The following is a 25,192-nucleotide window of genomic DNA, read 5'->3' on the forward strand; positions in this document are numbered from 1 at the left end:
TGGCTAGAGCCGGGCGGCGGGTGGCCGATCACCGAGCGAGCGGGGCCGCCAGGAGAGCCAGGATGGCAGGAGCCGTCTGCCGGGCCAGGCGGGGACCCTTCTCGCTGCCCGGGCCGCCGGGGGCCGCTTGCAGAGCCGGTTGGGCGGTGGCTGCGGGATTGGACCTCTGCACCCGCGTGGCCGGCCAAGATTCACTTGTCTGGGGCCAACTGTCACCTCTAATATAACTTACTACTTCCTGGCAGGTCTCCTTTCAGCGGAATTTTGCTAGAAGTTCCTCAGTAGGTAGAATGTAGCTGTTTTAATGGGTGTTTCTGATCCGGTTAATGTGGAGATACTGAAAGTGCTGCTTCCTTGCCGGCCGCCATGTTGGATCTCCTGTTTTTACTATTCTTATTGACAGTTTTAGGACAGTTCAGTGAATCGAGAACAAACCCTTTCCTCTCCAAAGGTTTGAACAATAAAAACCACCTACTGGTGAAAGAGTGGCCACTGAATGTAAACCTGACATTCTGTGGGTCACATACACATCAACAACGAACTGATCATGCCTCTAATACAGATACTCTGAAAGATTGAAACTAAATAGAAAATTTTAGACCATATCACATACATATGCAAGTCAGATACCTTGTTTCAGCTGACCTTACAATAAGATCAACTGCAAAGTTTTTTCATTGTTACCTTTTTTAAAATATTTATTTTTTAGTTGTCACTGGACACAATATCTTTATTTCATTTTTATATGGTGCTAAGGTTCGAACCCAGTGTCTCACATGTGCTAAGCAAGCACTGTACCACTGAGCCACAACCCCAGCCCCTTCATTGTTACTTTCATTTTTATTTTAAGAATTTGACTATTATCTACATTTTTAAAAAATAATTTATATGCCAACCCAGAATATTACAGGCAATAATCAAATCTATATAACAACTATCCCTTTTCGAGAAACCAATTGCCTATTTCTCTATTTCAAAGTTAGTGACTTATTTGCACTATATCCCATAATCTTACCTCTGCAGCTAAATAGTTCCCAGTTGCAAGATGTTTAAATCTGAACAAGCTGTTCCACTGTCCTGCACCTCCACGGCATGGGTCATGGTGAACCACCTACAAAGACAGTAATTACAATAATATCAAATGGTATTCATGATCCTGCAAACAAATGCCAAGAGTTTATGCAGAGTGCCCTCCTGTTAATACTGACCTGTAAAATCTAATACACGTTTTCATGAGAGTATGATGTGGCAGGCCAACAAAATTCTTTATAAGTGAGCAAAAGAGATAGACTAACGGTTGTTAACTCACTATGCATGCATGAGGTATATGCCTTCCATCTGCAAATACTGCCTCATTCCATAAGGCATATTTCCAGAACAAAAACTGGGCCAATCCAAACCCAAGACTGTGGTTCTCCCCCATCTCTTATTCCATAGATGGTAGTAAAAACCTTACTATAGGCCAGGTACCCTTCAAGACAATAAAGGCAGGGCAATGGAAATGACTACATATTTCATTCTAATGGAGAAGATAAAATTAGAAAACAAAGAAATAAATAAGATTTGAAAAGGAAGGAGACAGAGTGCATGGTGGAGTAACTAGGAAATGCTAATTTCTATATAGCAATCCACATGGGTTACTCGGAGATGACATGGGAGCTGAAACTTGAAGAAAGAGAACAAGACAGTCATGCAGAGACTGACGAGATCATTCCAGGCAAAGGGAACCCCAAATGCTAAGGCTTGCGTTAGCAGAGAGCCCAGATGCTTCTCTATATCAGGGGAAAGAAACCTTGCCTGGCAAGGTTATGGGCATTTCCATGAGAATGGAAAGTAGAGGAAGATAGTAGCAGAAAGGTTCCTCTTTTAGTGACAGTAGTCTCCTAAAGGGTGGGTGCTTGGGGACAGCATAGCATGTGAGAACAGGCCTGCAGGCTCAGAGAAGGGTGGCTTTCAGTCATGCTAGATCTTCAATAAGTCCATGTCCCCCATACCAGTTTTCCTCCTCCAGCCCTTCCAATACTGTCAGATCTAATTCCTATATTAAATACCTCTTTGCATGAAATGCCTGATCCTCATGCTGACAGAGCATGAGGCCCAGGCTTCCTGAGGAAACCCAGCTGTTACAGCATACAATAGAGAAGCACCCTGAGCCTGCATCATTCAAACCTCTTCCACAAATACACATTGGTAATACTTCAGCACATGACTATTCTAAAAAGCTTTTGCATCAAGTTATCTGAAAGGTCCAATTATTTAATGAATTCATGATGGAGAAGGGAGCTTAAATGTAATAAAGACATTATCTCAAAGCTCTTAAATAACTTATTCACTCTCCATCTGACTGTTCAATGTGTCACAGAAATTCCAACTACACCTTTGCAGGAGAGGGTTTCATGGCTGTGGTGCAGTTTCACCAAAAGTCATGCAACTAAAGAGATGGCAGAGTTTTCAAAACTCTTTGTAACAGAGTTGGAACCAAATATTAAATAAGCAGGGAACTCACTATACTTCATGAATAAAGTTTTTAAATAGTACCTCACAGTGTTTCTATCTTGATGATTTTTTTTTTTAATTTTTGGAATACAATAAGAAATCAGCAGTGTACAAATTCATGCTTTATTTATTTATTTATTTGGGGGGTTGCCTGTTACTATTCAGCCTTACCCTGAAGAGGGAGGCAGCCTCTGGCAAAAGTCTCATGCAGCCTCCTGTGCTGTTGGCTTTGGTGATGGTGTTTTTCCCACACCTTCTCAGTTCTGTCACCTGGTGATAGCTACAGTCACCAAAGTCTTTCTAAATACCAGACACTAAAGGTGTGCCTCAACAAGTCGGGGATTTCAAGACAGGAGAAGTGTTTTATCATACCTTTTCATCTCTATTCTAACCCATGTCATAACATCAAGAATTCTTTGGGTGTTACCTACATTTATTAATAAGGCACAGCTCATTTGCATAAATATCATACTTCCTCATTTTGGTTCAAGTTTCTGTAATAGGCCTTGTTACACCCTACTGGTGGTTATTTCCCTCTATTTCTTTTATCATGTACAAATAAGTTTGTTCTGTTTTTTTACTTCTCCTACTAGTTATTAATCAAAGTCTCACAATTACCTTTGCTCTTTCATTTTCCTAAACTTGTAGGGAATGACTTCAGATCCTCTTCTACCGCTTCTCTCTAACCCAGGATGTAAATGGGTTTATCAAAGATAGATATAAATATCATATCTTCTAGAGTAGTCATTTGCATGTTGAAATACATATCATTTTATTATAAAGTATTTTCCTTTTGTTTCTTCTTTATATTAAAATGGAGTATTATATTTGTTTTCAATCGTGAGAACTTGTATATTTCATTTAGGGCATATGGGAAGCACTACAAAATATGGGCTTTAAAAGGAGGTAGGGATGGGTTTGAAATAGTTGAGAACCACTGCTATAGGCATACATGTCCATTAAATCAAGATGCAATTTATCAGCTGTTGCCTTGTTCACAAGTGGTTATGTATCTTTTTTCCTCCACTGTATAGAAAGATAATTCAAAGAAAAAACCCATATCTTACATTTCTAATTACTCTAACATCCTGCCACATTTAATAAATACTTTCTAAAGGGTGAAAAAATTCTCAACAGTGAGTCTCTTGATTCCAATAGAAATGGCATCCCCAGAATAAACACTGTTCTCATCAGTGACAGCCTAGTTCTGATATCTATCTTCATTGAAAGTGAATCATCCTGCTCCATCTTCACTCCATGGCCCTTTCTGGCCAATCAGCATTGACAGTGTTTCACAATGGACTTTTAAAAACCAAAATCAAATATATGGCCTTATTAAATGTGTGTTTGTATATAAGAGAGAGAATGAAAGACACTTCAGAGAAGACAGGAGAAAGACACAGAATCCTTTCAGATCCATCACAGCAATGAAGGGGTATGAGTTGGCTCACAAAAAAATTATTGTTTTATGAGTACATTATAAATGATGCCTATAATGATAAAACAACCTACTGGAGCTTACTTTTTTATCTAAATATTTATTCAAAGTAAGAAAAAAATCTATATAATCACACACCTCTATTTCCCAGAGTGCTTTAGAACTAGTAGCAGAAGTCGCTGACTGACGCAAGGTGGTACGAAGGAAAATGTGCTGTTTCTTCTCATATTCATCACAAGTCAGAAACTTCTCTTGCTCTGCATGAAACAGTCTAACAACATCACCCTAGAAAAAACAGATCAAGAAACAATGCATTCCAACAACTGTCTGAATTATTTTTTATTTCCTTTTAGAATATATGACAATAGTGTGTATTTTGTCTGAATTATTTTTAATAAAAATAATAAACAGTTTAATTTTAGTTACTGAAGTTAGTTACACTGTTAAGTTTCTCTAGAAGTTATATTGTTGTGGCACCTATACTCTCAACTATAGAATTTCTCATTATCCCTGAAAAACAAGAGGTTCTTTTTGATTCTGATACTCAGGGACCTTCTGTCAGCTACTTGGCTTTGAATGATTATTTACACATTTAAAATACTGGTGGGGAGTAACTCAATAAAACATTCATAGTATTAAGATTTGTGGTCACATTGTAAATTATGAGTGCAGAGGTTCTTTAGTAAGACTATCTTCATTTCTTCCAGCAAATGTTCAATGCAGCACATACTTACTCCTTTTAACACATCCTCTCGATAGGAACTAAATTTCATGAATAAAGTGATTTTCCAGCTTGTGTTACAATTAACAGCATTCACCTATTAATGAAGAAATATCGAGTTATAAGACTACAGATTCCATTCTATAAAGAAATCATTATTTCAACTAGTAAAAGAAGAAAAAGACAACTTTGGACAATTGAAGTATGTACCGCAATAAAAATTTCATCAAAGGACCATCTAAAATTAGCTAGTCAGCATCTACATGTACGTTAGAAATATTAGTTGGCCTTACTAGGATTATGCTCATGAAAACAATGAAGGACACTATGTGACTTTTTCTCTGTCTCCCACCTAAGAAAACCAACAATCGCTGTCCTTAGCTAGGGAACTCACCTCCTTACAGCCTGGGTTATCGAGAAGCTCTATGTTGCTGGCATGCAGTGGCTGTCCTGCGTTCACAGGCATCAAAACAACTTTATCTCCTACGACAATCTAGAAATCAGAAAGAAATTGCAATTGAGACATTGCATGGATCTTTAGTCCTATATCTGAACTTAAAAATAACTGCACAGGAGTTCTCACTGTTGACCTGACAACTGGTCCTTTTATCCCCCACACAAATTTTAGATCAATTCTTGTTACCTTTGAAGTAAAATAGCTTCTAATAAATGATCATGTAATCATGCCCCATAGTACCTATCAGTCTGGACTCACAACACCAGAACAAATCTTTTTATTATCAGTCTCATTTCAGATGGAGTTTTCTGGAAGTCCATAATCAGCTCATTGTTCCTCCCCACAAGGTCTTACACCACAAGCACAGCAAATAGAGAGTAAAAGCAACTGCCACAATGAAACCAATCTGCATATATATCAAAATCACTCCAAGTGCAAGCAAAATATGTTATATATTTGTATTATCTCTGTAAAGGGACACAAGTCTGGCAAATTTGATCTTCCCATAATCTCAGAAATTTATTAAATATTTTAATATCATCTGGATTCAGGAAATACAAGTTGAGGTATGACTTACAAAAATATGCTTTTTGTTTGGGCTTGGCATCTAGTTCCCTCTTATCTTAAACATCCTAAATTAATATTACTTAAGCCTGGTACTCCTTTTAACATCAAAACTAAAATTGGTTGTGGGAAAAGTTCTCCAGAAGTAAACCTAAGCTGATTTTTTAATTTATGCTATCATAGCAATGTCTACTTTATATTCAAATATTTTTATCTGTAACTCAAATTGTAGGGAATTAAAGTTACCCTTTCTTAATAAAAATAATGAGCAGTTAATTTTAGTTGTTAAAGTTAGTTACACCCCTAAATTTCTTTAAAATATGTAATACTGTGGCACCTACACTCTCAATTACAGACTTTCTCATCATCTCCAAATGAAAACCAAAAGCTTCCTTTGGTATATTTTATACCAATTAGTTTAATAGATAACTGAAAAACAAATTAGGGTTCAAAACTTCTCCATGTATCTTAAACCAAAACTTTAAGGAACATCAATTTCATATTTTCAATATCAGATAACCTCATATGGATTATATAGAGGAGTCTATATTCACACATGGTACTATTGTTACAAAATATATTTGGAGATTCAGATATGATAAAGAATCCCCAAACCAATCAAACAATGTGAAGCTGTACTTTGTTTTGTGGAAATAACTCCAACTATTTACTGGATTGGCCTCTATTCATTATCCTACCTTTCAAGTCCACAGTAAGTCAGAAGTTGTGACTCTCAAAGACTCATCAGAGAAACTCTTCATACAGAGATAAGGAGAAATCATCATGAAATAGTATTAAGTGCAGATATGAAGGGGAAGAGCAAGGCACATATCATGGTATCTTTTGGAGGGGGGGGGGTAAGGGAGTGGACAGATATTGAAGCTCCTTCCCATGACACAAAGGCAGCTTCAGGTCATAGAGCCACACAGAGGCCCAAGTACTCATCCACACTAAAAATTACTGGGTGCTTGATTCCACATTTTACCAGTGCTACATCTGAGCATCCAATTTAAAAAAAAAAAAACAAAAACAGGTTTTATTACTATTTCATTCTCATCTGTCCCATGTAAATATGAGCCAGTAAGTTGCTAAACATTATGATATATTTGAGCTATGTTCTGCCAACTCAATATTTTGGGTTACATCTATATTGTACATTGCTCTGAGTCTTACGATTTTACCATATTCATCTATAAGCTTTGGGTCAATTCATATGTTATATTTACTTCAAAACACCACCATAAAGTCTTCTATATATTTTTTTAATTTTTAGTTGTAGATGGACACAATACCTTTATTTTATTTATGCATATGTGCTGCGGATTGAACCCAGGGCCCCACGCATGTGAGGCAAATACTCTATCACTGAGCCACAACCCCAGCCCCAAGTCTTCTATGCTTTTAAGACACCAGTCATACAGCCAAAATGTTTCTTAATGTCTATGAATCAGTTTCCAAGGGTTATGAACACAGTACTGAAAATTATAATCTAACATTAATTCACTAACTTCCAGGCCCTCAGTCTTGTTGACAATGGTTACCTTGAATAGCTGAATAACACTTGCAAATGAAATCAACAAAATGCCAATCATGTGAAATAAAAAAGAATAGTAAGAGGTGCCAGGAAGAACACAGATATGTAAGAAATAGTCCCTATTCTCAGGAAATTCACACCTAATTAGAAAACTTGGCAAATATGGAACATGGTAACATTAGCAGAAGAGTGCCACTTGGGGCCTGATCCACTGAAGAGGCCAGAAACTTTCTGGGGAATTGCATATTTAGTACAGAACTTGAGAGTGAAGTCATTTTAGGCCACATCCTAGGATTAGCCATCATATTCCCTCTACAGCATGAACATCTTTTTTTAAACATTGTAATTCCGAAAGCACTTCTGTGGATTCTATATAACAGCCATGTAAGATCAAGCTGGGATTTTGCTGAAAATAAAGAGCAATATAATGGCATTTGCAGTCACTCTCCTTCTGAAGTGGCACCTGGTATGGTGAAAAGAATATCACAACAGGAATCAAAACACCAGAGTTCTAGTTCCACCTCTGCTAGAAATTCAAGGTATGTAACTTTTTAAAACAGCAAAATCTACTTGATAGATGGAAAGAGTCTCTTTCCCCAAGAATTGAAATTTTCTCTCCATTTAAAGAATATCTAGCCTTTTCACAGTTTCACTATCTACCAATAAGGTGAAGAACCCCAGTCTTCCTACATCAAAATTGAAAATGAAAAATTAACTATTCAATCAGGAGACAATAAATAAAAATGAAATATTTATGTTCTCTGTTCATAGTTGTCCCCAATGACTTTTTAACCATTTGACAGCAAGCAAGGGCTTTCTATACAGTGAAAGTTGGATCCATGTGTCAAAACCATCCTTCCCACATCCTTAAACATGTATTACAAAGGCACACGTAAGTGGAGGGACCACTGATTTTTGAGGATATGAGCACCTTTCTCCCCTGACTATCATCACTTCATTCTTGCATTTGGTTGTGTCGAAGAACATCTTGTTAGACACACACAGCCTAAATTAATACTTAACTAATTGCTAAATAGTAAATTATAATTTTAAAGTCCTCTAAACATTGCAATTTCTTCATCTTAATAGGCTTTTAGAGAAAAAAAATCAGGAGTAATAGAAATGACAGAATTTGCAATCGCCTTCAACAAAACAGTAAGGTTATATTTTAGAAAAATACTACCTCTTCCAAAGAAAGAAAATAAGGGTTACAGTACAACTATTTATGTGACCAATATAGGGCTGTGGGTGTGCTTAGGTTTTCACAGCAACCTTAATCATACACAAAAGCTATACAGTGGTGAGCAAAAACAGTGAGCTATTTCAGCAAAAAGCAAAGTGGAAGGTTGTTTCAGCCATGCTATAGGGAGCACATCGAGATAAGGACACTTTTATATTGCACTTAACAATTACATTGTCCATTTTCACCAAAATGGAGCATTTTGAGTGGTAGGTTTTGTTTTGTTTTTCTAGTACAACTAATTATTTGAAATAGTTCATTACATTCAACTCTCTATTGACTCTGTAAAGTGATTTGGAAGCAGGTAAAGAAATAGAGAGAATGAATAAACAGTGAATTAATATAATCCATGCATCACCTAAAGGCTCAAATTTATCCAATCATTTTACCACATTCTTTCAGAGTTTGAGCTCAGCTTTTGTTTGTTTTGATGTTTAATTTTCATGGAACACCTATAGACAGGGACATTACTCAGTGGTGGGAGCAGGTAGTGGGTGCCAGGGGGACAAGCAGGACAAGAAATGGTATCAAAAGCATGGGTCTTTCACAAACCTGTCATCAGCCCCTGAATAATTGAGAGTTGATTGTAATTAACTACTAAAATTAAAATGTATCATGCTCACAGCACACTGCTTGATGCCAAAAGAAAAAGAATACAACTTATTTTTTAAGGAATCCAACACAAGGTTCAAAGTGCATTCCATTCCTGCATGCCATGCTTCTCCCAAACCTTACCTAAGGAAGATATCACCAGATAACTTATTAACCCAAATAAATCATGAAGTTGCATCCTGTGGAATTGAAATCATATTTTAAAATTCGCTAGAAAAGTAGATTCACAATAAAAGGCAGACATTTCTAAGTCTAGAAATACCCAAAACACATTAAAAATGTAAACAACATATTGATGGAGAAAACTCTTTGCATAATTACATTTTATATTGCTTTGAATTCATATTGTCAAATTTTTGAAAATCTCCACAAAACCACCTGGCCCAACATGGGTAGGGCGTTCTATTTATGAAAGTTATTTGGTGTTCACTGTCAATCAGCATTTATTAAGCATCTCCCAAGTGTGAGAAACTCTCACAATATTTTATATATTACATGCACAAAAAAAATCAAACTATTGATCCTAATGAATCATTTCATGTAATTTTTCTCTATAAAAGAGCAGAAAATATTTTGGCAATTACTATAATTTATGTAACAATATGTACATAGTCCACAACTAATTATAAACATAGCTGTCATCAGTAAGTAGGTGGTAAACCTACAGCTCCTCATATATCCCACATCTACTATAACACGACTGTAAGAAGCTGCTATGGAGCCAATACATTATTGCTGTGACTCATGGTGTTGTTACTCTATTGGTTCAAAGGGCAGACTCTGTATCTTAAACACAGTTTTTTTTTACTGCAACCATGTTCCCTCCTGCAAAGACGCAAGAGAATATACTCTGAAAACTACCCAGTAACATTAAGGTTGCTTACGTTCTTTCATGCAAACTCTAACTGGAAGGTGATTTTAAATTAATTTGAATTCTGACTTTATGACTTCTGAGCACAGTCTGTACTATAAATACATGCATTTAGCCTAGTAAGACACTAACACGAAAATATGTTGGTTGAAAATTATCCTTTCTTTGTATCTTTTAGAGTTTGTCCCTTTGTCCCTTATTAAGAACTGCTTCATCTATGAACTCACTGTTTCCCCCTTAATTTTATATTTACATACATTGTCACCCTCACTTCTCAGCTTCCAGAAGGGATGAATATAAAACCAAGACCCTTCATTTCCTGCAGCATCCAAGGACACACGCATGGCATTCTTCTCCAGTAAAGCTGGTAATCTCTTGTTGACAGTTAAATATTTGTTGCTTTTTATATGCAGTAGCTGTAGGGGAAAGACAAGCAGTTACCACCTTTATCCCTTTGTCTCCCCTTTAATTGTATTTGTGCATTATACATATATCATATACCCATATAACATGACTTGAGGCAGAAGCTAAACAAAGGACCTGTTTTCAGACTCCACGACCATCTTTCCAAGTCCATCTTCTTTGTCTCCTCCCCACCTCCACCCCCAATCTGCTTCATAATGAGGTGAGTATGTGCGCAACATAAACCAGAAGACACTCTGAATGTTTATTTTTTCATCTAGCGTAAATAATAGAATAAATCCAGGTTTTCCAAAGGAGACCTGGAGGTCCCCGAAACCATATCCTTTCTCAAAGCCTGCATAGCTACAAAAAAGAAAAAGAATATACTAAAGAAAAACTAAGACACTGGAACAATGTTTCAAACTACTCGGTATCACCCCGGCCCAGGGACAGCCTAACTCTTCCTCAGTGAGGAGGGCTGCGCATCTTAAACAGGCTCTGCAACTCCACAGAACCAGCCTCTTCTCACAGGAGTGTAGAGGCTCCATTCTCAGATATTTTGGATTCCATGAAGAAAACATTTCCAAAAATGTAATTCTACTAAATAGGAAAACCAAAACAAAATAGGTTTCCCATCTATTATTACAATTGTTTTGAAAAACAACAGTCATTTTAGTGCCTACAATATAAAAAGGGAGTGATCTCAAAATAAAAGAAAGGTCTTCAATTGAAAAAAAAAAAAATAACCAGATCTTTGAAAAGCTCTCTATTATACCCTTGGTTATTGGAAACCCTCGTGGGCCAATCGCATTCTTCTTCTGGGTTCCACCGCATTAAAGCCATGGTTCAGCCCCTAACCGAGCAGGCAAACATTTTCACTTCAAGTACTTGACAAGGAACACTTAAGTACTTGCTAGACTTAACACCAATCAAAAATCTGTGCAGAGAAACTATTTATGGAGGATTGCCCAAGGGACATCAGTCTACCCATGCCAAGAGTATCGTGTTATCTTTCATCAGATTTAGTCATACATGCAGGAAGCTGCAGACCCAGGTTCTCTCATCTTGTCTCCTCAGAGAATTGCTTTGCCCTGTACTCTGTTTTTTTGCCATTGTCCAAAAGCAAAATATCAGGGGGATGTTACTTTTAAAAACAGGTTTATGAAGTACTCCCTCATTGTGGTATTTGCTATAAGGAAGTTGTTAAGGATATTGTTTACTAAATAAAACAGTATCCTCTTTATGAGCACTCATAGGAGAAATACTTCCTTGCTCTTATTTCTGGGAATGGTTTCCAGTTTAGACCTCTGTTTGGCTGTATGTTATGGGCCTCCAATGCTAATGCTATAGCACAGGAAGCTTCCCTTATGGCTAAGCAGGCAGCAAAAAAGGCTTCAGGACAAAGTTTATCAGACTTTACCACATGGTTTTCATAAGCATGTCTCACCCTAACTTCAGCTTGCTCATGCAGTCATTATTTTCCCTTTAACCCAACTGCCTTAACTATTTGCCTTTTATCTTGTTATGTGTTATGTATTTTGGAAAATGTCTTACACTCTTTTTTGGAACAAGGTGGGGCATTTATTTAAAAAGCTAAAAAGATCCAAATGAAGCACAGGAAAGGAATGCAGCTGAGATAAATCAGAGTGTGCATATTAATTGAAGTAGAAAATCTTCTAATAACATTCAAAGAGGATTTCCATCTAAAAGTACAATTCAAAATTTTTCCTTTCTCTATAAAAGATAAATATAAAGACCCTGATGTCAAACAGTAACCCCATGAATCTAAAGGACTACTTCTTACAGGCCTTTAGAAATCCTTTCCTCAGGAAAAGAAACTCTATTCCCTTTTTTATTATTATTATGTTATTGTATTTTTGTACCTTTATTTTATTTATTTATTTATTTATTTATTTATTTATATGTGGTGCTGAGGATCAAACCCAGTGCCTTACACATGCTAGGCAAGGAATCTACCACTGAGATATAGCCCCAGTCCCTACCTTATTCCTTTTTATACATACACCTAGATACAATCACTTCTTTATGTGCATACATCAGACTTATTCTTTTTTTCCCCCTTGATAGTGTTGGGGATTGAGCCGAGGACCTCACTAAAAGTAGGCAAACTCTATAACCACTGTGCCACTGAGCTATGCACCTATCCCAGGATTATTTTTAGATGTACAGAATCGTGCACTGATTACTAACTGAATACATCACAACATTTGTAATTCTCACTGAAGAACAAACTATTATATTTCCAGATTTTCATTTGGCATTCCAACCCAAATGAATAATTTGGATAATTGGCCATAAAATATCCACCTCTTTTAAGAAAAAGTAGAGACTTACTTGTATAACATTACTGTATTTCACAATTTCTCCCAACAGTTTCTTATTCTCTGATTCATTTTGTTTTTGTTCCAGTTCTGCAGCATGCTATAAAATGATTATCAAATATTCAGTGTGGAAACAGTGTCAACAGAGTAAAATAATTAACAAAGAAATGATTTTTTTAGTAAAAAGTATATAACCAGAAATACAATTGGCTGATTGCTTAGAGTTTGGGGAGAGGGAGAGAAAGAGAGCAATAGTTAAATAAGTGATTGTAATATAATGTGATAACTTCTCAACTCATGCTGAAATGTAGCCAAAAATGTCTTGGGTTACTTTTATGTTGGAAATTTCAGGAAAACATTTTGGTCTTATAAAATTGCTTTAAGAATGAATATTTCTAGAAATACCAACCAGGATAGAAGGTCAATTACAAAAGTCTCAAAGTATAGTTTTTAATTCTGAAAATAGTAGGAATTTTATTTTCTATGTTCTATGAAATTTAAACTCAGCAAAACCAGAAACAATGATCTTTAAATTGTTTTTCCAATTTACAAATTACATACTAAGTCAAGTAAAATATACCTGAACTTAATATTCCTACAGAGATTCTGAACTGGTTTTCAGTTTAATGTGAAGCTTTGAATTAGTCTGGCACACCCTAAAAAAATGGCAGCTTGTATTACCAGAAAACAAGTGGTCACACCCTATAACTTAAAACTGCCCTACACTTTTCAATGTGTATTTGAAATCTCTGTGTATTGGGTGAAATCACAAAGCTAGAAAGCTGTGAATACATCTTTTGTTATTGCTGCTCTAGTCCAGCCTGAGCAAGACACATGCAGCCTGGCCCTTACCTGTAGTTTCTTCAGCAAGGCGGCCTCTGTGTGGTTCCCCTGTTTGGCTTGCTTGGCTTTCCAATACTGCTTCTGGGCAGAATATCGATTCATAGGGCACACCTTGAAAAGGCAGTCTATGACAAACCAACAAACAAAACACTGTAACTAAGGCTGCTGGCATTTCTTAGACTTCCTTCATTGCCTAGTTTTGGGGTCTTGGAATTTCTAAGTCAAAAGAACGTTCAAAAGTCATATAACCCACCCTCTAGCTATTAGATTTCTCCTATAACATCCTTTTCAAATAATTATACTTAGCTAAATAAACCCTTCTTCATTAGTTTAAGTTTTTAAAAAATATTATAGCCAGTGTGCTTTGTAAAGAAATAAAACCAATATAATTATTATACTTTTTTATTTATTTATTTTTATGTGGTGCTGAGGATCGAACCCAGGGCCTTGCACATGCGAGGCGACCACTCTACTGCTGAGCCATAACCCCAGCCCCTACTTAGCATTTTTAATTGTGATGGGGGACCTAGTCTTAGTGGATAGTATGAGATCAGTGTCTTATCTGACCCAACACAATTAATACTTATTTATGGTAGGTATTTTGACAGCCAAAGCTACACAGAAAACAGAAACAATCACAGCTGATCATTATAGTCATCCATTTCCCAAGTTTCTGAATACCTTGAATGAACATGGTGTGGACACCTCAGAGACAATGGGATATGATGGAAGCATAAAGCAAAACAGAACAAATACATAACAACACCAAGATTATAGTCCTAATACTGCTCCCAAATATCAAGATAGGAAACCATAGTTGAATATTGTGCTCATGATATCTGTAAGTCAAAAAGCAGAGGTGGGGCTGAGGAAAGTGAAGTTGGCCAAATGTAAAGCCTCAGATTGCGAAATCCCTTTCCATTTTAGGGCCTTGGATTTATGGTCCCCCTCAACAGTCTCCCCATAGGTAACACCTGATTTTACACTACAGTAAATAACCAATCTGCTTCTGTGTGGGAACTAAGACCACAGGACTGTCTGGGCTGATAGATGGGAAACATAGGGCGAGACAGTCTTCTGCAAAAAGACTTCTCCTGGTGGTGGTGGGGTACATGTGGGTTTAATTCTCTCTCTCTGCCTCCTTTAGAACACATTTTTTTAAATAAAAAAATCTACATGTCTTGGGATGGTCACATATTTTGTCTTAATTCTAAATTTGCTGCATAATAAAAGTATTAATAATACCTGCCACACCTAATTCACAGGGCTGCTGAGATGCACAAAAGGATAATCTGTGTGAAAGTTCTCTGCGAACTCTGAAGCCCTATTATAAATGTAAAGTATTATTATTAACATTGCCTCATTCTTCCAGTAATAGCCTCACTAAGATGAAAAGATGACTAAATCCTTACTGAGCTCTCAGCAAAAGTGGATTTCCTGGAGTACACCTGAACCTGCACCAAGAGTGCCCAATTAATGACAAGGTGTTCGCTCCTGGGACATACGATGCCACAGAGTGTTTTGTATGAAGTCCTCGAAGTCTCTCAAATAGAATGGCAATGAGCATTACCTCCCCATGACCTTGTAATATCATTTAAACTTTGCAGATACAATCCCTAACACCAGTTCAGTCACAGCCTTTGACAAGCCCACTTTTCTCCTGCATGAGGGAATTCAGCTGTATCAGATCCAACAATCTCTCCATCTTCCTCACCCTGCTTCTAAAACTAGCTGTCTCGTATTCCTTGGTCTGCTCCTTCTCTAAAATTAGAGGTGTATATATGCTGAGAAAGTGCTTTTAGGGGCTTCTCCATTAGAAATCATCTCAGTGTCACCTTTTTAATTAGGTAACAACCTCTTTAACATTTGAAGACGCAAGAATTTTTTTTTTTAAAAGAGAGGTTTGCCTCATAATAAGTACCAAAAGTGCAAATAAAAAAGGAAGGAATTTGAGTCGAATATGTTAAAAGTTTAACCTTCAGACCTTAGGCCAACAATCTTGCAGAAATACAGTTCGGGATACTTAGTAATGCAACAAGACATGACATGTTAGGTCTGGCAATAGTGTAAGAACAATGGCTTAGAATGGGTACTTTTTTTTTCTTTTAACAGCCATGAAAGGAAACTAAGCCACCCAGAAATTTTACTTCAGCCTGATTTCAAATGCCAGGGTTAGAGAAGAGATATGAAAGCCCTTCACAGGGTGCAGAGCAGGAACTTGGCTGTGAGTCAAAGAACTAGCCTTTCCACTTGATGCCATGTACACCTACCTGCAGGGCACCATCTACACTCCACTTCCAAGACTCATCTAAACAGTGTTGAAACATTTTGCTTTGTAGCTAAAAAGCACTTCCTAAAACACTTGAATCTGAGGTCGTTTCTGCCCCAACCTGGAAACTGACTTTAGCACTCCATTCTAGGCTATTACACGTAAGGCTGGGTCAGGCCAGCAAGTTCCTCTGGGCATGGTGGGAAAAAAAAAAACTTGCTTTTTCGCTTCTCCACCCTCCTAAAGATGTCTTAAGATTTAAATGAGGCAACGCATATTAAACCATCAGCAAATGGCTGTCACAAGGCAGACATTCAACAAATGGCTCTTTCATGGTAGCTTGTAAAATTACCTCATGCTGATTACAAGGAACATGGTTGCCAAGGGTTTTATTACCTCCACGTGGAGGAAGCTGGGAATGGAAAAGCTCTAGGACTTCTCTTTTTTTTGCAGCAAAGATCCATGATGACAATGATTTCTGGGACAAAGGGCAAGCTGGGACTCTCCCAGTGATAAAATGGAAAGTGGTAAGAAAATTCTCCCTAGGGTAAGGAACAGGCAGACAAGAGACCACTTCCTACTAGCAATTAGAATTCAGAGTTGTTCATGGGAGTGGTATGCATTCATTAGCCAAATTCATAGTGGTAACTCTGTTTTTGATTTTCAGTTTCTCCAAGAAATGCATCCTAAAATACGATGCTTATATAAAACTCTTTATGTTTAGAAGTGTCAAAAAGGCATGTGTTTTTCTATTAAAAATAGAAATTTCAGACCAAACATCTACTTCCCTTGCCTAAGGGAAGGTAACTAAAGAGGAAAATATGCTTTAGAATGCTACAAAGGCCAAGGAGAATTTATTGCATGTGTTAGCAAACATTAAAATTAATCACAACACGATTGGCAACCATGAAAACTGCAATATAACTTTCTCTAGCCAATAGTCAGCTATTTTACTACTGAAGAGGAAGATAAATGGTCTTTCATAGTTACAGGCTTGTAGAATACTAAAATGCTAGCACTTGAAGGGCCCTCAGATAAAATCCAACCTGGAAATAAAGAGGCAAAAACTCAAAGAGTGAGCTGCCTAGGTCTTTCCTGATAGAATCTCTAGAGTGAAATAAAGAATACATATGAACAAGTTGAACCACATACAGGATACTGGAAATGCCCTCACAAGTGACTGCCTAGTTGCCTTGGCTTTCCATTACAGGTGTTTCTGAAAAACACTTGGGATTACCAATTAATAAGGTAAAAGGTTAATTTTGGCTCACAGTTTCAGAGGTCTCAGACCATGGTCACTTGGCCCTGTCACTTTGGATCTGAGTTGTGGCAGAACATCACAGAGAAGAACATGTGGTGGAGCAAAGCTGTCACCTTATGGCAGCTGAGAAGAGAGCAGGAGGAAAGGGTCAGGGGTTCCAATATCCCCTCCAAGGTTAGAACTCCAATGACCTAACTTCCTTCCCCTAGGCCCAACATCCTAAAGGTTCCACCACCTCCCAATAATGTCTCAGGCTGGGGACCAAACCTTCAACAAGTAGGCCTTTGGAGGACATTCAACATCTTAAGAAGACATTAATGCCACACTTAGTTTGCTGAATACATCAACTACTATGAAGCACTTTATAAACTATAAAGAGTACTGTATAGTGACAATTAAAATCATTTCCTCTTCACAACACCCTTGAAAGTTAACCAGATTATCTCCATGTTACAGAAGACTAAGAATTAAGTCCACAAAGTTGGTCAGGAATTGAGCTGCAATTAGAACAGAGAGCCTCTGAACCCAATTCAATGTGTCACTGCTAGTCAAAGGTACCATTTGGAAGACAGGTTTTCACAATGAGGCAAACTCTGGCTCATGATAAATACCATTCATAATTCTACATATACACCTTGAGGCCATTGAGAACAAATCTAAACCAGCTTCTACCCAGTGGCCCTAAATCCCCAGACAGCATCCTTCTGACCTATTTTAACTTGGATTTGATTAGCATAGCAGGATCTCCTCAGAAAGCACCATTCTTATTATATATACTACCAACACCTCTTTCCCATAATAGAAGTGTTTGGCCAATTGCAGATTGAATTCTTAAGGTATTAACTAAAGCACTTGTTAATGTATTCAGCAAGTTTGGAAAGTGGAAAATATACTGGCCAGACAGTTATGTCTCAATTCTCATCCTACCACAGTCATACACATAACACAACTTCTAGAGAAATACTATGAAGTTAAATATATACATGTGTAATAGCTACAATATTAAAAAGAAACTAGTAGTTTTTATGGGAAATTTGTTACATATATATATATTACCATATAAATGCCAAAACATCAATAAGAATGCTATAAAATATTAGTCTCAAAGAGAAAAATTATCTGATTCAAACATTAATGAGTAAATACTCAAGAACAAATGAAACTTTATCTTTTACTTCATTTGGAATAGGGAAGAAAAATAAAATTCAAATGCATTAAGGCTAATTTACATTGTTATCAAGGTTTAAGTTTCAGCATTAATCAAACCATTATACTAGACATAAATGGAACTTGCTCCCAGAAAATTATAATGTATAATTTTTCAATTAACTTTCCCATTCTCAGTGTCCTATGTTAACACTGATAATCAAAAAAAGTATAATGAGCACACTGACTCGGAAATCAAAATGCAAGTTTCTAAATTCCATTACATAGGGCTGGGATTGTGGCTTAGCGATAGAGCGCTCTACCGCTCGCCTAGCATGGGCGGGACCCGGGTTCGATCCTCAGCACCACATACAAATAAAGGCATTGTGTTGTGTCCATCTACACCTAAAAAATAAATGTTTTAAAAAAAAATTCCATTACACAGATATCAAATCCAAAAGAAAGGAATTTATACATCCATACAAATACATAGACACATACTTAATGTATATGTACTTATATTAAAATATGTATTTCCATAGTACCTCCTATATCTCAGGGAGCATGGTTTTCACGTGTGTGTCTATCTCATTTAATTCTTCTACAAACCCTTGAGGTAAGCATTAGTTTTATAAGTGAGGAATGAGAAACAAGATGTTTTAGAGCTCAATCCTAAAATCTCAAATTTTTAGACTTACTCCTGATCAATCTGTTTCCAAATTCCATCTTCATAATGTTATAGAGAACACTCTATGTTTGTTGAATTAAAACTTTAAAAATTAGGCCTAGGTATATTTGCTGAAATTAAAACACATAACATGATAGTCTTAGCCTTTCCTGGCTTCAAATTCTGAGAGATGCTGCGATTTCCTACAAGTACTCAAAATTACATCAGAAAGAGTCCATCTGAACATCTTTATGAATATGGTAGAAGTGGTACAAAAGCAAGATAGAAACACCCAAGAAATTATATGGCCTCAAGCCCTCCACTTAGAAAACAATAATTTTCTAATAGATGAACAATTAAACTGTTAATACAGGTAAATTAACTTTCTCGAGATAGGCTTGTTTCTTCATATCAATTTAAGCATGGCAATCATAACTCCTGGACTAAATATTTGAATTTAAAAAGTCTATTCCAGGGGGTTGGGGTTGTAGCTCAGTAAGTAGAGCACCTGCCTAGCATGTGTGAGGCACTGGGTTCGAATCTGAGCACCACATATAAATAAATAAAGGTACATTGACAACTAAAAATATATTCTAAAAAAGTCTAGCACAGGATATTTTATGCAAGTAACAGTTATGTAATTTAAATACTTGGATTGAAGACTGTGTGCTATTCATTGTTCCAGGACTGAATTAATTGCTGTTCTCATATAGGAGACCCAAAACAATTCAGTTTGTTATGCTAGTCCTGTGAGCCAAAATTTATGCCTAAGAACAAAAATATCATGGAGTCCTGTTCCTCACCATTATTTTAGATTCATGCCCAAGTAAGTCTAGTTTTTTACTGATCATTACCACCATAAAGCATCTATACATAACTTAGGAGTCAATGGACAACAACTTCAGAACAGAGTTTTACAAACTAACTGTGCAAGCCAGGTTAGAAATAAATTTATTTGGTCTCAATATGCCCTTTTTCAATGGAATGTAGAGGAACTAAATGACACAAGAAAGGAAAAGAAAGGTAAATGGAAATTGCAAGTAGCAGGTACTTTCTCAAGAAACTTATTTCTGGTGTGTGTGTATGAGAGAGAGAGAGAGAGAGAGAGAGAGAGAGAGAGAGAGACGCGCATGCACACATACACACACACATGCATACTGGATTACAGTGTAAAATACATTTCCTTCAAAGAATTCCAATAATAAGTATTTAGAAGTTGCTGTTCTAGAAGATAACACATGTGCAAAGGTTAGTGAACTTGAAATTTATGTGAAAAAAAAATAGAATAAATGCATAGATCCTGTTGACAAGAGGCAGGGACAACAGCCAAGACTAAGAGAACTTTTCTTTGCAATATGAGTGACTTGTGAAATACATAAAAACTATCTTTTTATTAACTGACCTGTCAAATTTGTATACAGGCAATTTTAGTGGAGGAAGATGCCCATTTAAAAAAGATCCTCCTCTTTTTTCTCCCCACTCAGGTTGACTTCAGCCTTTCCTACAGCACCTATCTATCAGCTGGTATCTTTCATAGTCAACAAGTATTGGATGTAACTCTATTTTCAGTGCCTATTATTTGATATCTGGAAGATGTTCAAAACCTGTTTGCAAAAGAAAATTCTTGCCAAATTGCCTGAGAAATAATCATGAGATATCAATACTTTCTGCTCTAAAAATTTTTAGTCTTTCTTTTCTCCTATTAAAATAGAAATAACTGAGAGAGGATTTCTAAGATGTTTATTTCAATTTCCCCCTTAGACCTTGAGAGCTCCACGAGGGTGAGGTGGACTGGTACAAAGGATCTGGGGTAGGCACCTTTTAAACTACCAACAATGAGAAGAATGTTGTTCATCAAATTTTCAGATGATGTAGACTGGGAAGAATAGTTAATTCGAAAGATAAAAATCTACATTTTTTAAATAATCTCCACAGGACACAGGACAAACATCAATTCAATTATACTTTATACAAACATGAATATAAATATGAAATTTAGAAAAAAAATCAACTACTTAAGTACATGATAGAGGGGAAACACCAGGGCTATTAGCAATTAACATAAAAACTCTTTTGAAAAGGCTTTATAATCTCAGGCTTCAGTTCAACTTAATATAATTAAAGTGACTGCTATGATTTAGATATGGTTTGTCTTCCAAGGGTTTGTGTATTGTGAGCTTGGCCCCCAATGTGGCCTGTAAAGAGGTGGTGGGTCCTTTAAGAGGTGGGGCTTAGTGGGAGATAAGTAGATCACTAGTGATTGTTATGGTTTAGACATGATGTAGCCTCCAAAAGTTCATGTGTGAGACAATACAACAAAGTTTAGAGGTAAAATGACTGGGTTATAAAAGCCTTAATCCAATCATTGAATTAATACCCTGAGAGGGATTCATTTGGTGGTAATTGAAGGTGGGTAGAGTGTGGCTGGAGGATATAGGTCACTGGGGGGCATGCCTTTGGGGTATGTATTTTGTTTCTGGCAAGTGGAATCTGTCTCCCTCTCCCTCTCCCTCTCCTTCTCCCTCTCCCTGTACCTCTGCCTCTGCCTCTCTCCTTCTTTGTGTGGTGTCCTGAGCCACTTTCCTCTGCCACACTCCTCCACTATGAGGTCTGGCCTCATCTCTGGCCCCAAGGAATGAAGTAACCATCTATGGACTGATACCTCTGAAATCATGAGCCCCAAAATAAACTTTTCCTCCTGTAATTGTTCTTGTCAGGTCTTTTGTTCCCAGTAGCAAAAACAGCTGACTGAAACAGGGATGCTGCCCTTGAAAGGGATTAAGGTAGTTCTCCTGGAACCTTGGTTAGTTCTCAAGAGAGGGTTGCTATAAAAGAGCAAGAATAGTCCCTCTCCATCACTCTCTGGCTTCCAGTCTCCCATATTAGATCTCCCTCTCACAATGACTCCCACCATGATGCCATCTGCCATGATGTAGTACAGCCAAGGGGGCCCTCACCAGAGCCAAGCAGATGTTGGTGCCATCCTCTTGAACCTCCAAAACTGTGAGCTACATAAACTCACTGATTTACAAATATCCAACCTCGTATTTTTATAGCAATATAAAACTAAGAAATACAGTGAGCACACATCCCTATGTACCCATACTATTTCTGGTTTATGTCTGTGGCCTGAGGTTGACAAATAATCATAACCCTTTCTACCCTTAAAAATGTCCTGGTTTTGACAATAATTATATGCTCACTCCAAAATAATATATGAGCATTGTGTTATAATGGCTTAAAAGCTGATGCCACCACTTTAGGCTGGTTAATAGAACAATGGGATCTCAACCAGAACAAGAAACACACCTAGATAACTGGGTTCAATTGTGCATGGCATATTTTAAGCAGCATCTTAACAAATTAGTCTGTATCCAGAGTTGGACAAACCAGAAAGAAAAATGTCAGGGTTTTTTTGAAGAACAGTAGTAGGAACTAGGATATGTTGCATGGCAGAGATAAAACAATTCGATAACATTACTTCATATTGCTGAAAGTCTACAAGTAAAACAGGAAAATTCTTTTCCCTATATTAATTCAGGAAAAAAAAACAATTTTACTTCAAACTAAGAGAAAACTTAGCAACAACTGGAGGAAAATCCAAGAAAAATATTACTAAAAAATAAACTTTTGTTCATCATGTTGTGATGAAGGCAGATGAGAAATGGTGCCGAAGGGGTCTTACATCAGGAAGGAGGTTTCTTCCAAATTCGCTTTTTTTTTTAATGAGAATTGTAGCAGAGGTGATGGGCATGAAAGGGGCAGAGTTCATGTCCTCTATTTACATAAAATTTCAGAACTTCTCACCTGCCTCAGCTGTATTTATCAAACTGCGGTTTGGTTTGACATCTCAGCATTACAGAAACCAGGAAATCCCTGTCCTGGACCCTTCAAGTTTTCTACTACTAAATGTCTGTCAGTACCAGGTTAAAATGCTCACAGTTCATGCACTTTGTAAATAAGCATTATTATTACTTCCAACTTTACATTCCAGATGAGCAAATACAGTTGTGTTTATATCTTGGAGTTTCAGAAGCATGACGCTTTGTGGTATTTTGCCACTTAAGTATTTTAGTTTGGTAAGATGTGCCCAAATTAAAAGAACATGAACAGAGAGCCAAAAGTGAAAGGCATGAAAACCAGGAAACACCTCCTTCCCCCAACACACACACACACACACACACACACACACACAAATAGCATTATAATGTTTAATAACTAAGTACAACGTGTCAAGCACAATGAAAGCTTTACATAGATACATCGATCTCCAAAAATAATTTTGAGATAGACATGGTTATCACTCCCATCATACAGACAGTGAAATTAGTATCTTAATGGTGCGGTTCTGTCCAAGGTCACAGAGCTAGCAAGTGGTAGAGCTAGGATTCACATACAAACAAGTTGACTTCAGAGCTATGCTATTATATAGTACAGATGGAAAGGATACAACCCAGATATGTTGTATGTTTGGAAGGTGGAGCAGTGAAATATTGAAGAATTAAAATATGGAAGGAAAGGAGGGACTTCCAGGAAGCAGGGTGGACACAGAAGTAGGCAAAGGAGAGATAAGATAACAGAGTAGCTGAGACAGTGGGTGAGATGTGGGAACTACAGGAACAGCTGTGGCATTTTCTTCTTGCATTTTTTGTCTTCCTTTTATTCTTTTTTCTTTATTATTTTTTCCTCCATAACTTTAAATTGTTGTTCTCTTCCACCATTCCTTAGGCTCTTCCTTTCATTACTACCTCTTTGTGGTTTTGCCACCTTTTCTGTTTTTCTTTATCATTTTCTTCCTTTTACAATCTTAGTTCACTCTGTCTCCAGTATTTCCTTGATTTGTTCTCTGAACTTTCTCTTTTCTTTTTTCTCTCCCTTTCCTGATTATAAACTCCCCCCCCCTCAAAAAAATGTATTCTTATTTTCTTTGGATAAGATTATAGCTTTTATCTTTCAAATAAAACCATAAATGATTTGGATATTTTCTTGACCAAACTCAATTTAAAATTAAGTTTCAAAGGCAAACATATATACCTAACAGAGGACTTGCATCCAGAAAAGTACTGATATAGCTCGATGACAGAAGACACAGTCCAACAAGACCTGAACAACCATCTCATGGAAAAATGATATATGGATTGCTTTAGCTATTTGGGGTCTTTTATTTTTCCAAATGAATTTCATGATTGCTTTTTCTAATTCTATGAAGAATGTCATTGGGATTTTAATAGGAATTGTGTCAAATCTGTATAACAGTTTTGATAATATGGCCATTTTGACAATATTAATTCTGCCTATCCAGGAGCAATGGGAGGTCTTCCCATTTTCTAAGGTCTTCTTCAATTTCTTTCTTTAGTGTTCTGTAGTTTTCACTGTAGAGGTCTTTCACCTCTTTAGTCGTTTGATTCCCCAGTAATTTTTTTTTTGAGGTTATTGTGAATGGGGTAGTTTTCCTAATTTCTTTTTCAGTAAATTCATCACTGATGTATAGGAACACATTTTCAAAAGAAGCCAATCCCAAAAAACCAAAGCCAAATGTTTTCTCTGATATGCAGATGCTAATTCACAATTAAGGCAGGGTTGGGGGAGAACATAGTTACTTTAGATTAGGTAGAGGGAAGTGAAGGGAGGGGAGTGGGGGGACGGGGTAGGGAAAATAGTAGAATGAATCTCACATTAGTACCCTATGTACATATGACTACACAACTGGTGGGATTCTACATCGTGTACAATCAGAAGAATGAGAAATTATACTCCATTTATGTGTAATGTATCAAAGTGCATTCTACTGTTATGTATAACGAATTAGAACAAATAAAAAAAAAAGATAAGCAACAGGAAAAAATGATATATGGATACCAACAAGAAATGAAATGATACTCAGTGTCATTATCAGTAGAAAAATGAAATTAAAGCACTTGTGTACTGTTACACAACCAACAGAATGGCCAAAATCAAAAGAATGACAAAGCCATGTGTGGATGAAAATCTGAAATAGCTGCGACCCTCAGACATTGGTGGTATAAATACAGAATGGTACAGCTACTTGGGAAAACATTTTGGTAGTTTCTTAAAAACTTAAAAATACACTTACATGACCCAGTAATCCCAGTCTAAGATATGGACCCAAGAAAACTAAAACTTACATATATATGTATGTGAAAATATATATATATATATATATATTTATATATATATATATATATATATATATGTATATATATATATATGTATATACATATGTATGTGTATATATATATATGTATATGTATAGATATAGATATATGCACACATACACACACACACACACACACATATATATCTGTCTC

The 25,192-nt window shown here is 36.6% G+C and overlaps 1 protein-coding gene across 8 annotated transcripts in view; it reads right to left on the minus strand.

The window, feature by feature from the left end:
- Positions 1 to 25,192, minus strand: part of Itpr2 (inositol 1,4,5-trisphosphate receptor type 2) — a 484,436-nt gene that overhangs the window by 376,657 nt on the left and 82,587 nt on the right. For 4 of the 8 annotated variants that reach the window (XM_048787341.1, XM_015498247.2, XM_048787340.1 and 1 more), the window contains 7 exons: positions 13,530 to 13,645; positions 12,691 to 12,777; positions 10,191 to 10,349; positions 5,050 to 5,148; positions 4,669 to 4,752; positions 4,073 to 4,219; positions 1,016 to 1,111 (listed from right to left, as the gene is read on the minus strand). In XM_048787341.1, coding sequence (XP_048643298.1) covers positions 1,016 to 1,111; positions 4,073 to 4,219; positions 4,669 to 4,752; positions 5,050 to 5,148; positions 10,191 to 10,349; positions 12,691 to 12,777; positions 13,530 to 13,622 — 765 coding nt within the window. In that variant the 5' untranslated portion in view covers positions 13,623 to 13,645. Of the gene's footprint in view, positions 1 to 1,015; positions 1,112 to 4,072; positions 4,220 to 4,668; positions 4,753 to 5,049; positions 5,149 to 5,772; positions 5,800 to 9,185; positions 9,231 to 10,190; positions 10,350 to 12,690; positions 12,778 to 13,529; positions 13,646 to 25,192 lie in introns of those variants that run through there. The other 4 variants (XM_048787344.1, XM_048787343.1, XM_048787345.1 and 1 more) reach the window with 3 other exon arrangements.

Source organism: Marmota marmota, unplaced genomic scaffold (genome assembly GCF_001458135.2).
Source record: "Marmota marmota marmota unplaced genomic scaffold, marMar, whole genome shotgun sequence".
In the NCBI taxonomy this organism is placed as follows: Eukaryota; Metazoa; Chordata; class Mammalia; order Rodentia; family Sciuridae; genus Marmota; species Marmota marmota.